The following is a 17863-nucleotide window of genomic DNA, read 5'->3' as shown; positions in this document are numbered from 1 at the left end:
CACGCAACTCAAACTAGTGAGATCAATCCAATTATATCCATGCACGAACGTACGCATAAACGTAAAATAATTAAAAAAATTAATTTACCCTAAAATGTACAATGCCATTTTTTTCCAAATGAAATACACAGACAACTCAAACTAGTGAAATCAATCCAAATATTCATGCACGATTAGTAAAAGACCCTTAAAATCAAATTCACTGTTATTTTTTCTCTAGTATATATATATATATATAAAATAAATCTGAATAAAAACATGAACGAACAATGCTCCAAGGCATTACATAATTTAAGTTTTAAATTTCAAATTGAAAAATATTTTGAAGAAAAAGACAAATATTTCAGAAATAAAAGGGAACAATATTCACACATGGTATAAAATTTAGGACTTAGGGTAAAATTAAAAAAATGAAGTCAACTTAAGGCGCTATTCGAATAAATTTCATTCAAAAAAAGGCTCATAAACGGTCCAAAAATTCAAAAACGAAGCGGGTCATTTTGGGTTTTATTTTGCATGCATGAAAAAAAAACACAACTTTTTTGAATTTTGAAAACAGCTCCACAGCGCTCCAATATATATATACCCGCGCCCTCACCATTTTTTCACTTCCCTTTCTCTCTCTATATCTCTTTCTCTCTCTAAAATAAGCTTGAATCTGAGCATCTTCCACATCGATGAAGGGATAGAGCTCGGCTGAATTCTTTATCGTAAGATTTCTCTTTTCTTGATTCTATGGTTTATCGATCGGGTTTTATCAATGTGGTTGTTTGAAGATTTAATCTTTTTTTTTTTTTGGTTTCATGAACATACATTTCGTTGTTGGTGTTTGTCAATCTGATGAAATTCATGTTAATTGTTTGTTGTCTATGGATTTATTTACATGGGTCGTTGTTGATTTCTGCTCTGAATAAGCTTAAATCTGAGTATCTTCTTTGTTGCTGAAAGTCGAAAACTTGACTGAATCCTTCATCTTAAGCTTCTGTTTAACTGATTCTATAGTTAATGGATTTAGATTGTTAATGGGGTTGTTCAAAAATTTAATCTTTTTTGTTTCATGAACATACATTTCGTTTTTGGTGTTTGTTAATCTGATGTAATTCATGTTAATTGTTTGTTATAGATGGATTTATTTTCATGGGTCGTTGTTAATTTCTGCTCTGAATAAGCTTAAATCTGAGCATCTTCTTTGTGGCTGAAAGCTGGAAACTTGACTGAATCCTTCATAGCAAGCTTCTGTTTAATTGATTCAATGGTTTATCGATTTGAACTGTCAATGTGGCTGTTCAAAGATTTAATCTGTTTTATTTCATGAACATACATTTCGTATTTGGTGTTTGTTAATCTGATGAAATTCATGTTCGTTATCGATAAATTTCTTTACATGGGTCAATCGTTAATTTCTGCTACAGATTTGTGTGCTACCCCAACCCCCAGCTGGCCTTAAAAGATTTAAGTTTTGGGCAGTTGATGTAGGTTCATTTCTGTTTTAATTGATAGATGAGATTTATATGATTATATCAAATCTGCATCTAAGGCTGAATAATGTTTGCATTGGTTTAGTTAAAATTCTGAAAAAATTTTCTTGCCAAAGTTTGAATCTATTAGATGTAAGTTTATAATCATGGATTCGTTGTACCATATGCCATTTCAGTTAATCCGTGTAGTCTGTAGATCTTTGTTCTGCCTTACCCATTACGGATTTAACTAAAAATGACAACTTTTTAACATATGTACTTTTTCTTTAGTGGGATGAATTGAATGAATCCCACATCTAGTGAAAGCCGAGAACCCTAGCTTCCTTATAAGACTTGAGGAAACTTTCTTTTCTGCTAGCTTTTAAAGTGTGAGTTAGTCTCATGATTTAATTTGAATGAAAATATTTCTTTTTCATGTTCAAGATTATTATAAATTTTAAACCTTGTGTAATCAAGGTGCTTAAAATTTTGATGTTGCCTTTTTTTCTTTTGTTATGATTTGTAACTGACCATAACCTGTTTGATATCTCTACCCAGAAAAATGGACTTTTTGCCAGATGCCATTGTCACGTGCATCTTAGTTTATGTAACGAATGCAAAAGATGTGGCTTCTGCTTCTTGTGTATCAAAGAGATGGAAGGAGTCAATTCCTTATCTGAACAAGCTTGTCTTCCATCGTAACATTTTTGATGATGTTAAGAGGTTCTCTCCGGATGAAATTATTGAGCAAATGGTTTCATCAATTAATAAACTGGAAGAACTTGTTGTATACTGTCCTTTTAGTGGTTCTGGCCTAGCGTCATGGCTTTCAATGGCAGGACATTCTCTACAGAAGCTTGAACTAAAGATGGATGACAACCTTATTGATTTGAATTCTTGCTCCAGGAAGTTGGACAGTATCGGAGCAGCAACTAATTTGGAGTCATTGAAACTTTGGGGTGTGAATATGACTCGTGGCCCAAAATGGCACACTTTCCATAAGCTTAAAAATCTTGAAATAGTTGGTGCAGTAACAGATGACTCTAACCTCCGTGCTGCATTAGGGGCTTGCCCCAATTTGAGTAACCTGTTGCTCCTTGGTTGTGAAGGAGTGACAGATGTCTTTATTGAGCTTCCTCATCTGGAAAAATGCAAACTTGATTTCAATGGCTTAGGTAACTGCTCCCTTACTGTCAATTCTCGAAATCTTCAACATTTGGAAGTGCAAGGCTTTAGTGGGATCAGAGTCCTTGAGACTCAATTTCTCAGAGACCTTATCATTGCTAATACTGCAGGTACTGAAAATTCCATTTTTAAATACTAGTTTAGTCCTCTACTTTCAAACAGTATCACAATCAACCTACTTTTATTGTAGGACGGGTTAGTGCTCTTGATTTTGGAAAGCTTGTGGCACTTGAGTCATTGGAGATGAGAGGAGTTCAATGGTGTTGGCATGCTATACACTATATGCTTCAATTGGCAAGTGAAGTCAAGCATCTCCTGATGAAGGTGGAATTCACTGGGGATTTTGATGCTCTTCAGCCATTTCCTGAGATTGATATTGTTGATTTCTTTAACAGTCATCCCAAGCTAACAAAATTTGAAATCCATGGTGCCATGTTTGCTGCTCTTTGCCAGAGAAACAGTTTGAGAAATGTGAGTCTTTAGTTTCTCCTTGCTCAATGGTTCCTCATGGTGCAAGCACTTAATGTTTGTTTAGCTCATTTGAAATCTTGGATGTTTGCAGGTTGACTCTAGATTTATGATCCCTTGCCTTGAGGAGGTTGTAGTCACCGTGAGGTCGCCACTGAATGCTGAACAAAAGATGAGTACTCTAGAGTCTCTAATCAACTATGGGAAGAAACTGAGGAAGATGAGAATAAGAATTCTTCAGATGAAGAGCAGCCATAGCAGTACAGATGATTTTTTTGAGGATATTTGCAAATTCACTCACAGTCATCGCAGGATTGTTTCAATTGAATAGAAAAGAGTAGCCCAGTGCACAAGGCATCCCGCGTTAGCAGGGTCCTCGGAAGGGCCGCACCCCATTTTTTCGATTGAATAACGATTGGATATTTCCTTGTTCTCTTTAATTTTAATAGGAACATACTTGGACCATTCACGTCATAGTTCCTAGACATTTTTACTTTGATTTATGTACCTTCGAATTTTATAGCTAAGACTTGGAGCTCAGATGTTTTAAACTCATGAGTACTTTGAGGAAATCATATATGAATTTCTTTGGTTTTAGATGAAACGTTTCCGTAATTTTCTATTTTTGCTATATCATTGCGAAAGCTTCTATATCAGTACAAAGAGAAAGAGTTTACTATGATCACTATAGTGTCCGCAGTTTGTGGAACTAATATGTGGAGTGTTTATTTTATGATGATAATGTAATATGGAATAAAAATGTATGTCCGAGTAATAAGTTTGTAATATACTTGATTAAGAACACTCAAATTAATAAAAATACAATCAAATTATAAAGCATTAACAAATTAACCCAAACACGAAATACTTTACAAATCCTCTTTGTACTAGATAAATAACTATATTGGTGGAATTGGTTATTATTACATGAAGAGATAAGCGAGTATGTATCCACCATATAAATTCTTTACATTGTCAATACATATTAAGTTAAATTAATGTGTCATAATAATAATAATAATATATCGATAGCATAAAGAATTTATATGGCCTAGCAAATATATTATTTAAAGGTTGGATTTTAACTATTTGATCTTGTTTGAAATGTTTTTTTTTTTTTGCCAATTGATTAATGATGAAATTGCTTGTATTTTTTTATTTTACTTTTTGAATATTTCTGCATCTATAAAGTGTCAGTAAGACACACATATAAATGAGAAATTTCTTGAAAACGAAAAATCATATATTTCTATCACATGAATATATGTAAATCAAAGTCGAACAATATAATTATCAATTTATCGCCAATATTAAATTTAAGGATGCTGAATTTCAAGTAAATTAAATATGATAACATTATCGTTTTTTTAAAACCAAAAAATTTAAGTTATCGATGCAACTTCAACCATAAAGGGACAACTAAGGGAACTATCATAAATGAGCTTTCAAAGTGAATTCAAAATTTAAAATTAACGAATTTAATATTAAAATTATGGATTGAAGAATAATACATTTGTTGGATTTTAGTAAATTTTTACTCACACATAATTAATATAGACATACACTCTTCGTGTAGAAAATTATGAGTTCAGATGAACCTGTAATCAAAAGTCGACAGTGAATCTCAACTAGAGGAAAAAGTAGAGATAATTCTGCTGCTTAAATAAGCAAGACTGCTTCAGAGAATGTACAAGTAGTCAACAACAATGTCCACTGAAATGATGAAGTGAAGAACAAATCTTAAGGCATGAAACCTTTGCCTTCAATATCTGATACAGTTGAAGCTATATCCACTAAAATCACATAAAAAGTGCCAAATGATGCTAGTCCTAAGATTTTATCTGCCATCTAAATTAGCTTCTTCTTTTGGAAATATCGCTTCAGATACAAAATTTGTAAAACTGCTGCCATGATGCAGACTCCCAAGGATGCAAGACTAAAGCTAGCCACCCGCGTATTAGTTATTTCACTAACTGCCCGCATCTCTGCTTCTCTGAAAGGACAAAAAGACGATGGTATAAAGGTGAAAGAACAACAGTAAACCAAAAGCATTGCATCTATAAACATATTTTAAAAAGTACCTGGTCTTTAAGTATATCAAATTTTCATGAATGGCCTCCACAGCTCCCTCAAGCTTTCTCAGCTCAAGTTCAATACCCTACTAGAGGCAGAAATTTGAGTAAAATTTCTACAGTTTCCAGAAAAGGATCTATTAATCTACTTATCAGGGAAAGAATAGCCAAAGTATGATCCTTTACTGATGTATCAATTGTACAGAAGGAGATAACACTACATAACCGAAGCTTAAACAAGTTACAATACAAGCTTTTGTCAGAATTTTCTATTGCTAAACTAAACTGTCCTCGTCTTGGATGAATCGTGGAGTTCAACTTCCATCATGGAATGAAGCTTCCACAAAGCCTTTTTCCTGAATGATTTATAAGGTGACAATTCTGGCTTTCACAATCAAATCATAATTAATGCTAAAGCTTGATCCTTGAACATCCTAGGTCACAAAGTCCATGGGGCCAGCCCTCCACCCTCACAAGAAGGAGAACATTCATTTGTCCAACCACTTACCAACTCCAGAAACAATAAGCAAAGACACACAAAGGAATTAATGAACTCAAACCTCCACATAAAGTCATTAATTAACCTTATATGCTCAGGACCACCATCCATAAATGGTTCATAAACAAAGGGTCTTCTACCAACTAAGGCAAAGTGTTCAAACGCACATAGAGGGCAGTTCGGTAAACAAAGCTCCCGCTTTATGCAGGGTCCAGAAAGGACCACACCACATCGGGATTGTGGTAAAGGATAAACAAACAAATTTCTCTTGGCAGTTAAATTGACTGTGAGGGTATAAATCAGATTACTTATTCCCTGTTGACGATCTTACTCAAGGTAAGAATCATCCTCGTACTCCCTCTGCCAATTTCATATGACGATATATGATTGGACACAGTATTTATGGATCTTTGACTTATGTACTAAATTAGTGAATAGTTATAATGGAGAAAATATTAAATTTAAACAGAATGTTCGACTGAGAAATATCACATAAAACAGTTCAAATTTAGATTGTTAAATGGAATATACGTTCTTTAAATTTGTATGACATGATATTAAATGAAATTGTGTCAACCAATTATGATGTACCAAAATTTAGATGCCATATAGAATAGGCCAATTCTTTTTTTCTTCAAACTGTGGACAATAAGAGATTTTACTATTGACACTCTCCGTAGCTCTCCATGATTTCAAATCCAAGTGACATCGATATCATTGACTTCCCTCATTAAAGAACTCTAGATTCATTTATACCATCATTAAACTATGGCCTTATTGACTCAGTAGTGAAACATGCTTCAAATTTATAGCTTTTAGTCCTCTTTTGTCCCTTGAGGGTCTGTACTTTCTTCAAACTAGCACGCTTCGGTTTCAGACAATTATGTTACGAACGAAGATCAAAATCTGAAAGGACAACAAAATCAGGCCCCACCTCTATCTTCTCCTTTCTGGCAACTGAATCCCAATCCTTGGCAGCAATTCCGGTTTTCCAGTCAAGGCCAACATTTAAGCTCTTACCTCCTGGATTATGACCATCTTCAACCCAAAAACAAGCTAGATAGTTGCCAGCCTCAGTTGTTGTGAAGGCAAACTGACCATGTGTCAAGTTCTCTTTGTGATGAAGGGTGTTCCCAAATGGTGAGGTGACCTGCACAAGTAATATCATGCTATAAGATTCACTACAATAGCAGAAATGACGAAGTATGAAAATCAGACACAACATTTCCCGTAAAATTTGTACAGATTTTCTAGCCAACAAAAGGACGATAAACTTTTTCAGTAAAAAAAAGAAAAGAAACTTGAATCTCGAGAAAACACTAGCAATACCTCTTTAAGTTCAAAACACCTCCTAATGTGTGAGTGAGAGAGATACAGAGTAATTCACAGTACAAGCCCATTTGATTTAATACTTGTTATCGATTAATCGAGCAATCAGGTATATACAAACATAATACACTACCCAGCTTATAAGTTGAATTTGATGCATTGAATCATTGGAGCTGTCTAGACTTTAGTACTACAATAAACAAGAAGGTGAAGCAGTAGAGAAACATAAACAACTAAACTAAGAATACTTTAATCTTAAAGCGTTTAATCTGTTCTATGCAATTTGAATACAACCATCTATTTTCTTAGTTATGAGAGAGCAGGGTAGTTTAAGGTGTGACTATTGAAATATTTGCAGGCTTGGCAAGGAATCTCTCCCATAATGCTAACTTACAAATACATTTTCCTCCACTTTCTACATGCAAATATACCTCCTTACAACTCCTCATACTACACGGTAACCCAATAAAAATACTGCATGAACGTGAGACAAGGTGACAAGAAAAGAAGATTTACGTAGTGGTTTTCTTTTATCGTTTGCCAAAAGCCTGAATACTTAATCTGCCTACAGTACGGCTTTGAAAATCTGCACCCTTGTCATCAGATAACTCAGGAGACTCAACTTTGAGAAGCAGTTGAGTGTAAAGTATAAGCAGGATTCTATTCTATCAACTAGAAAACGGAGAGTACTGTTATTTTATCAATAAGGATGATAACTTTTTAAAATTATTTTGAAGGAACAAAGAACATATCAGCATCAAACAAGTAAAATCGTCACATTATATACTAACTAATCACACTCCTATCAATAAGCAAGCACAATTTTATTTGTGAATTTCACCTAAAATGATTAATGTAATGGATTTAAAGAGCTTTCTGTACATTAGGGAGAATTGGGATATTTTCGTATTTTCTAATTTCTAATAGTCTACTTTATATATAGGTCTATGTTAAATGTAACAAGATTCAAATTGTAACTGTATCATATATTACATGGTCAAGTTGAGACGAGTTTATACAGTTCACTCTCAAGAACTAATTAGATGTCACTTATGCTAACTTTCCATACTTGCATCCAACCACACAGCAAGCTCGAGCAGGTTAAGCAATGAGGCTGCAGACATGTTCTGTGAAATGTAGGAACCTGGTTAAGGAAATGTAGCAAAAAACTGGTATGTGTGAGTGGGGGTGGGGGGAGTTTGCAAATTCAGGGAGTGACAGTCCTTTTTGTAAATTTGGAACCCATGATGCCAATTGACAGGTCAAATCTTTAAGATTGATGTAGAATGTAGAGCCTAAGTTGATATTATCATGTGGCCAACAAAAGCACAAGGCTACACACTGAATCATATGATGATGCAGAAGCAAGGGCAGAACCAAAAGCAATTTCAGGGGCATAGCCAAAGCCAAATACAAGTGTCTGATTCACCTGGACACCAAGTTCCTTGCTATGGAGCCTATCTAATAGCTATTGCAATGTAAACAAAGAAGCTCATGCCTAACTAACTACCCTTTTAAGCAGATCAAATCACAGATTGATTTACATAAAGATACGCCAGCAAACAATTATTTCCCTAATCTTAAAGTAAAACTAATTAAAACCCAGGTTGGAATTCCATCTACAAATTTGGTCCCCTGTCGTTGTTCAGTGTTCATGGGGGCTGCTAGCTAACTAATAGAGAGTAAAGCGAGCATATAGAATGGTAGTATGGGGATACCTTGACGGAAAGTGTGGGGCTGGGATGGGTATGATCATCGGGAAGGGCATAGTAATCAGCCAAAACGACGACGTTGTTGTGAAGTTCTTCAGAAACACACTTGGTTCCAATGGAGGGAACAGTCAACCATATAGCTTGTCCCTTGTGCAATAAACAGAGTAGCATCAAGAATATCCATCGCCTCATGCTCATGTCACCCATCATTCCCTTCTACTTGAAGAATTTTGACTGACAGAGCTTAGGGATCTTCAATTATGGAGAAGGAGATCGATCTTCTCGTATTGAATGAATTAATTATTACGGTCTCTGAACATAATTAGCCCATTGGATCCATGGGCCTCTTTTGGTTGTAACCATATTACGAAGGGACAACTTTTATATATAGCAAATAAAAAAGGAAAAATTAGTCAAAATAAATAACATATTTAGTAAAATATTCATACTTTATAAATATTAGCAATAATGTCAAAAATGTCATTATTTTTAAAAATTCATGTGTCCCAATTTCCTTCCTATTTTATCTCTCTTTTTCAATTAATTCTATATATCTTTTTTTTAAAAAAAAATTACTCTCTCTCATATTTATCTTTTCAAATTGTTAATTCTCTCTCCCGTTTAATTTTTTTTTCTCTTATGGTTATCTTTTCTGATTTTCCTCTAATATTCAAGTTGCAAATATTTTTTTGCCATATATTTTGATTGTTTTTTAAATCCAAAATTGAATCAACAAGAATCCCTTTGATTAAGGTATCTCTAATCTTTATCCTATTTTCAGATTTCTTTTCTAATTTTATTTTTGTTTAAATCTTAAAAAAATATTGTTTGTATTTTTCAATTTCCGTTATGATTTACTCTCCAATGGCTGAATCCAAGAGGCTTACTAGAGGTATTCATCTTAATCAACCAATTTCTGGTGATTTTTCATCCTTTAATTTATTTATTACTTAACAAATAGTGTATAATGTATGATCCACTGCTAAAATGAGGGAAGAAAGAGGGTAAAAACATTTACAAGACTCATTGGTGTGCAAAACCTTCCTCAAATTCAGAACGCAAATGTAAAATCTATGTCTACTCGTGAGGGTCTTGAAAAGACGACGAAAATCGCGAACAATTTTCTATTAGTTTGTTTTGTATTTATAGTTCTTTTTTAGAATTTGGTATGCTTTCTTAATTTGTATTCAAATCACTATGTATACTATCAATATTTGTATTTATTAAAAATTTCATGTTGTATGGTTTATGAATCTTGTATTTGTCCCTAATTTGTATTCATCCAAATATATGTCAACTAGTTATGTATTTTATTTATAAGAAGAACAACTTTCTATTAGTTTATTTGTATTCTAACACAAATACAAATAATAGACATATTAGAATGAATACGACTTAGAAAAGGAAACAAGATTTTGAAAAGAAAAATAAATACACAGTGAAAAATATATACGAATACAAATGTATTTCTTAAATAACTACATTTTATTTGACATACATATTGGAATGAATACAAACTAATAAAGGTATGTCAACTGAATTTGATATTTTTTTCTAATTTGTATTTATTTTAAATGTATTTCAATTAGTTATGTATTTTATTTAAGAATAAGTACACCAAATATTCAATTATTTCTTTTCAATTTTATATTTCATTCACTTTTTCATCATACTAATTTTTTGTATTTTATATATTATTATACAAAATTCTAAATAAAAACTAGAATAAATAGAAATACAAATAAAATACATATTGAAATGAATACATATAGGATTTTTGAAAAAAAAATAACTATACAGGGAAAAAATATATAAAAATACAAATATATTTCTTAAATGACTATATAGATAAATTCGGCATACCTATTGGAATGAATACAAACTAATAAAAAACTATAATAAATATAAGAATATATTGTGGAATGAATATAATTTTAAAAAGGTAAAAATTCTGGAGAAAAAAAAAACAAAATTTAAATTTTATTTGAAAATATAACTGATGAGAAAATTAACGATGCTTGCCTTTTTTTGAAATATTCTTACCCTTAATTTTCTCCTTTTTGTTATTAAATAATTATATTCTTTAAATAAAAATAAATAATAAAAACATACATAACAAACTAAAATGACATTTTTACTAAATATTGAAGTTGTTGCTAATGAGCCTCTTAAATGCTAAAATATTGACATTTTGAAAAATTTCCCAATAAAAAATTCATATCTGTATGCTGTAACAAACTTTGCATAATTGCCTCCATAGCAAATATAAAAACTGTATAATTCGCTATACATATACAAGTGTATAATTCGCTGGCCTATTTCGCTGCAATTGTATAATTCGCTATCTTATTTCAGTGCAATTGTATAATGCACAATTATATAATTCACTACCTATTTCGCTGTAATATTAAGTGTATAGCAAGAAGATGTATGTTTTTTTCTCGCTTTATACAAAAACAGAAACACAATATATACACTTCTGTTGTATAAAGTTAGAGAAAATTGTATTTCACTGCAATTGTATAATTCGTTGACCTTTTTCTCTGCAATATTTGAAGTAAAATGTTTGTAAATTGTATAATTAAGTGTATAACACGAAGATATATATTTTTGCATGTGTATATACAATTTTCTCTCGCTTTATACAAAACAGAAACAGAATTATACACTTCTGTGTATAAAGCGAGAGAGGCGAGCGAGAATGGAGAGTGGCGAGCGAGATTTCTGGGAGAGAGACGCTGGCAAATTTTAGCTAACGTTTGCTATGGAGCACAATTAAATCAAACCCTAGCTATTCCATTTATTTTAGATTATTAATTTGCTATTATATACAATTTTCCCTTTTACAAACATCTTAAAATAGTTATACTAGTTATGTGTTTATAATTCAAAATAATTTAATTTTAAAAATTTCATTTTTTGCCATTTAGTGGCCGTATGATTACTGATTAGAGCTATGCAGGTATTAGCTATGCAAGTTTAGTTATGTTGGGCTTAATTTTGCAGATATTAGTTATGTGGGTATTAGTTATGTAAATATTATTTAGTTACGTAGATATTATAATACATGAATTATTAACTATTAAATATTAAATTTGTTGTAAATTATTAATATATATTATTACTAATAAAATATGAAATATATTGAATAATATATAATGCTAATATACCTAATACAAAACTTCTACCAAACATAGTAAAGCTATGTAGTTATGTAGGACTACAAAAATGCAACCTAACATGATATAAATTATATTACTTTTAGACCTAATACAAAATTTCTACCAAACATAGTAAAGCTAATGTAACTTTTTATACACGAATAAAACGTCTAAACGACCACTTAAAGTAGGTGTTTACTGTACCATATGCGTGCTGCCAACAGAACCGTGAAGAAGAAATTAGCTATCGTTTTTAATCAGTTTTTTATAAAAAGTTTAAAATTTTGATTTTGGGTACAAAGTTTCACTATGCGTTTAAAAATTTGATTTTGGGCACAAAGTTTCAATACGCATTTGGACATAATTTTGGAAATAAATTTATACCGAACAAGAGTCATTCATCTATACTTGAGGAAAATGAAGTGAAAATATAATAAAGGGAATCACATTCAATTATAAGGCTCTTACAAAAGCTATTGAGTACATATGAATTCGTAATAAATAATATTTCAAATGTTTCATATTAGTTGTCACTTTTTATTTTACATGATATTTAATAAATCATAAATAAGAAGATAATTTTTGTTAAGTCACTTCTTAAGAAAAATACAAAATTTTTACAAATAAATATAAACACTTCAAAAAAAATTAATTACAAAAATAATATAAAAAATAATTAATTAATATCTTTTTGATTTAGTAAGATAGACAACTAATATGCGATAATTATTTTTTATTTAATTAATGATCAAATAATATGAGATGCCAGGAATATAATAGATCCACCAGAGATTGTCCAATTACAACAACCTTCTTAAATGTTATTCCCAATACAACCACCCTTTTTACATGTAGGTATATATTTATGAAAATTCACCAAGGGAAACAGACGTGTATATTTAAATGGTTGTAAATCGTATATAAATATCTTTTTTTATATTTTTGAGATATTGCTATTTTTGTTGTATATTTTTGGAATCTTGATGTTCCTGTCGTATAAAAATTAGAATATATATGTCTTTCACTCTAACGAAAGATTAAATAGAGACATGTGACGTAAGTTTATTCATCGATCCGATATTTAATAGATGACAGATCTGGGGATAAGTTTATGACATTTTTATACTTGTTAGTATCAAGGTATATATATGCTCTAGTTTTTAGAATGACAGGGACATCAACGTCCCAAAAATATGACGGAGGATTTTTGCATACATTTATGATAATTCGTAAATATATTTTTTCGTTTTTCCTTTCACTTATTAACTTCCAAGCCCTGTAGAAGTACTAAAACAATACAAATAGGCACTGATCAATTTATAATCAACCACAGTGCTATATAGCTCATAAGTCTCAACATATATGAATACTTATGTCTTTTCATGGTTTCTTGGTGTTACTCTTGGCATAGGTCTTGAAGTGAAAGTTGAGAAAAAGTACTAAAAGTGAAACATTAAAACTAAAAGTGTAGAACCAAACACCAATTCCAGAGCACCCAAACTCAGTTGTGAAGTGATAATACATCAGTGCCCCAAAACACATAATGCAAAACATGAACTGACCAATTTGTACATTAGTCACCAATTTCTTCCACCTTGGCCTTTTTCCAATAGCAGACAAGAAGTAATAAGCATACATTAGTACATGAACAGAAGCATTAGTGATCACCCCAACATGCCACATGGACTGGCCAATTGCAACACCGAAATAACAAAAGAGTGGCACCAATGCATGGTGGTACACGTGGAGGAACGAGAGACGTCGAGATCTCGAGCTACTTAGTAGGATCAAAAGGGTGTCTAAAAATTCAAGAATCTTGGAAAGATAAAATATGTAGCACCAAAAAAGAATGGGTCCACGAAGAATGATATTTTCGTTATTTAACCTGTTATAACAAATGATCCATTTCCAATCATGGACATTAGCGGCCATCTCGTGGATGATTGAGACGCCACATCCAACGACCATGATGAGTGAGAGGATGCAAAGGATGAGGCTGTGAGCGGCAGTGATACAACGGAGGGTGGTGGTGGAAACGATGGGAAGGAGTGATGGAAAACGGAGAGATAATAGAGTGAAAGACAAATAAATTGAGATCGATATTATGGGAAATAACAAAGTGGCACCAAAAGTTTGTCCATGCTTAAATTCAAATTGATTGATTATTCGGTGGCCAACTAGCCAATAGTGGATTATATTGGTGTCAAGATTTTTCATTATTTTTGATGATGAATACTATATGGTATAATATACGGAAAAGGAATATATACATACAAACATATATATAAAGGTGTTGGAAGAGGGAGAGCATGTGGGTGTTCATTTAAATAGGCTTAAGTCATAGACGCTCTCTTAAAGTTATTCGTATAATTCATTTAAAAATTTTAACTAGCACTTATACCTATTGAACACCTGAATTATTCTGAATTTGAATCATTTAAACACGTTATGCACATGTGGCAAACAAGTGTGATTCACGCCTTATTGAGCGCGTGAATCATTTAATCAACACAGTTTCAAACTTTTTTTCTCATTATTTTTTTTAAAAAAATAACAATCTTTTCAAATCCTCCCTTTCAAAATTGCACCACCCCGGCTGCTCCTATTTCTTCATAACAACCCACCATTAATATTTTTTACAAATTTACTTCTTCCAGGTTTATACTTAAATTTGCTAAGAATTTCAAGGCAATAAGAAATCCAAACATCACTTTTTTTATTACATTCCAAGCCTTAATATGTTGTTTTATCATATTTTTATTTTGTTAATAGTAATTTTCAATTGGAGCATATGAGAGGTTTTGACCAAATTAAGTCATTATAGAAAGCACTTTATTAAAATAATATGTTTTTTAAAATTTTTACGAAACTAGTATAATGTATTTCACAGTAACGTTTTAGGGTAAATTTCATTTTTTAAAAGCTGACGGCGTTAGGTTGATTTACGTTACTCACAATAACGTTTTACTACTAAAACGTTATTTACAGTAACGTTTTACTCCTAAAACGTTATTCACAGTAACTCATTGGGATTGTTGTTTTCTGATTCCCCTCACCTGCACAAGGGAGTGTTAAGCTACAACAAGAACAAAAATAGGTAGAATTGGAGAAGATGATGTATTTAAAGTATAAATAACTAAATAATAAAGAAAAATTGACACTTAGTGTTTTTAATTCGTTTTTGGAAGTAAAAATTTCTATTCACGCGCTTCATTTGCGTGAAAACAAACATAAAGAGAAAAAGGATCAGAATAGTCTATTTACAAAGGTAACTTTTGTGGGGTAATAAGACACTCGCACAGTTAAAATATCTTTTTAAAAATTCGAGACAACTTTGTGTGTGACTTTATGAGTATCAAATAAATTATATAGTCATTTTAATACATAATAAAAAATAAAAACAGCAAACATGTCAACTACTTTATTTTGTAAAACTATCAAATAAAGTAATTAAGTGTATCCAAGTTAATATTTTGAAAAAAATATGTGAACTTCCTGACTTTTTACCCGCCAAAACTTTGGAACTTTTGAGAAGACCATAACAATTAATTGAAAATTATCATTCATTTTATACAAGTATGGTAAGATCAATGTTACAAGTTTGTTACTCAGTGTCACAACATCCCTCCTTTTCATCACCGTTTTTACAAATATTGGTAAGAAAATATGAGTACAAGCATCATTAATAAAATACTATTAGTTACTTTTTCTTTCATTCTTCTAAATTTCTTTCATTTGTTAAAAAATAAAACACTTCTTAAATTTTGATAAATCTCTATTACAATCATTTTCAAAGATTTTTATTTTTTTTGTAATTTGTTATCTTTGTGTCAAAAATTTATCTATAACTTCATCTTTTTAATTTTTAAACTTCATCTTTTTTTAATGAGTGGCAGGAGTTTAGTTTTTCTTTTTGAATATATATATATATAAAAGGTAATAAGAGGAATATAAGGAAGGAAATATTTAAGAAATATATTTTTATGTGTAAGCAGTAGCTTTCTAATTTCTTATTTTTGGAAAAGTATTAGGGGATTATTAATTAATAATTGATTTTTTCTTTTTTAATTTACTTTTTTGGATTTTTTTTCTTCATTTAATACTTAATTCTTTAATTCTATTGATTATATTAAATAAATGTGAAGAAACTAAAAAGTCATTTCTTTAATATAAGTTTTTAATGATATTTATTTTCATTAGATTAACAACTTTTTATTTTTTTAATTTTTAAAGTAATTCATATTGATATTCGATATTATAGTAGTATAAATAAAGATAGTCAAATTTTATAGAAATCATTAGAATAATTTTTTTGTTGTTATTTTTGTGAGAGATATTGTTAGATTATGTAGAAATCATCACATTGATGTATTTATTTTTTTGCTGTTTTATATTCTTTATGTTTATTATTTACATATTTTAGTTCGACTCAAAAAATAAGACGCAAATTATTAAATTATGATCAACCTATGAAGTGGATGTCAGTACAAACTTTAAAGATTGATTACTTATTAAATTTATATATTATTTTTTGATATCAAAAAACAAGATCTAACGATTATATTATAAACACATTTTCTTTTATATGATACTTAATAAATTTATTCATAACTTATCATTTTTCATAATCGTACAAATAAGTTCACTAATTATTATATAATACAAATCAATAAAATCAGTGGACATTATTTGATCCAATTATACTTCTTTCTATCCGTATTTAGTAGCACAATAAATTTCACTTTAAACGAGGGGTCAACAAAGACAATTCGATTAACATAATTCCTACACATATTTATAGCACACACATACAATGAACCAAGACATTTACGTACCGCCTAGGTAGCCTTTCGTAGCTTTTGAAAATATATTTTAATAATAAAACATGACTTATACAATTATAAATTCTAAAAATTAACAGAAATACTCATAATGTAAGTTTGTACGAAACTATTATTTTTATAATAATTATATAATTTATTATTCAAAAATCATAATACTGACATCTTAATAAAAATACCAATTAACACATAATGACTGGTTATGATTAGGATTGTTCATAATTATGGTTAAACAATCAAATCGAATTGTAATTCAAATCAAATCGATTAAAAATCTCAATATTTGGTTTGATTTGGTTTTAAATTTTGAAAATCGATACTATTTGATTTGGTATTGGTTTTACTAAAAAACAACTTCAAAAATAACCAAATCAAACCGATAAATTAGAAATTTAAATTTTATAATTATTTATATATTATTTATAAATAAATATAAATACTTTGTTAAAATTTTAAGTTACTTAAGTCTTTAACTTTACAATTTTCTCAAGCCTAACACTTAAATTTTAGCTTAATTACAATCCTAAATCCAATTCCATCAAAATCTATTACCTACCATACCTTTCATAAGATAGTCACACACTTTCTCTTAATTTAATAACTTTGTTCGTGTAATGATAACTCTAGTATTGCTTAATTGTTTAATTGAACCAACAATAGCTCTTCTGTGAATTATTCATGTACTGGATATTTTTTAATCAAGATATGTATGTCCTAAAAATTTATTACTTTCAAACCGAAAAAAAACAGAAAAATTTAATCAAACCAAACCAAACCAAACCGTCAATAACCAAACCAATAGTTATTTTTTTATTTGATTTGACTTGGTTTTAGAAATTTTTAAAAAAACTCGATTGATTTGATTTTGATTTTAATCAATAACCGATCCAAATAGAATCACGAGCACCCCTAATTACCATATATTCATTATTTCTATCTTCCCACAATTTCTAAACAATTACTTCACAGTGAGCATACATTTTTTAGATTAAGAGTATTCTATTTATTGAAGGAAAGAGGGATGACAATTAGTCGGGGCGGATGCGGAGGCAGGTGAATTTAATGTTATGCAGGGCGGATTGAATTAATGCGAGATGGAGCGAATTGTGACAGGCGGATATATGCGATTTTATATGGGT

The 17863-nt window shown here is 30.5% G+C and overlaps 2 protein-coding genes across 2 annotated transcripts; one reads left to right on the top strand and one right to left on the bottom strand.

Annotated features, from left to right (window-relative positions):
* Positions 1–586: 586 nt before the first annotated feature.
* Positions 587–3714, top strand: LOC101256812 (F-box protein At1g10780). Its single transcript, XM_004230455.5, has 4 exons — positions 587–710; positions 2016–2752; positions 2833–3113; positions 3205–3714. The coding sequence occupies exons 2-4, from the start codon at positions 2020–2022 to the stop codon at positions 3439–3441; spliced, it is 1251 nt and encodes a 416-aa protein (XP_004230503.1). The 5' UTR covers positions 587–710; positions 2016–2019; the 3' UTR covers positions 3442–3714.
* A 1037-nt stretch (positions 3715–4751) lies between these two features.
* Positions 4752–9079, bottom strand: LOC101256528 (transmembrane emp24 domain-containing protein p24delta4). The gene is made up of 4 exons (XM_004230454.5): positions 8729–9079; positions 6616–6831; positions 5192–5268; positions 4752–5103 (listed from the first exon to the last, which is right to left on the bottom strand). The coding sequence occupies exons 1-4, from the start codon at positions 8930–8932 to the stop codon at positions 4959–4961; spliced, it is 642 nt and encodes a 213-aa protein (XP_004230502.1). The 5' UTR covers positions 8933–9079; the 3' UTR covers positions 4752–4958.
* Positions 9080–17863: the final 8784 nt, after the last annotated feature.

This window comes from Solanum lycopersicum, chromosome 1 (genome assembly GCF_036512215.1).
Source record: "Solanum lycopersicum chromosome 1, SLM_r2.1".
NCBI lineage: Eukaryota > Viridiplantae > Streptophyta > Magnoliopsida > Solanales > Solanaceae > Solanum > Solanum lycopersicum.
Note: the sequence above shows the minus strand (reverse complement) of the source record. Positions and strands in the feature narration are given on the sequence as shown.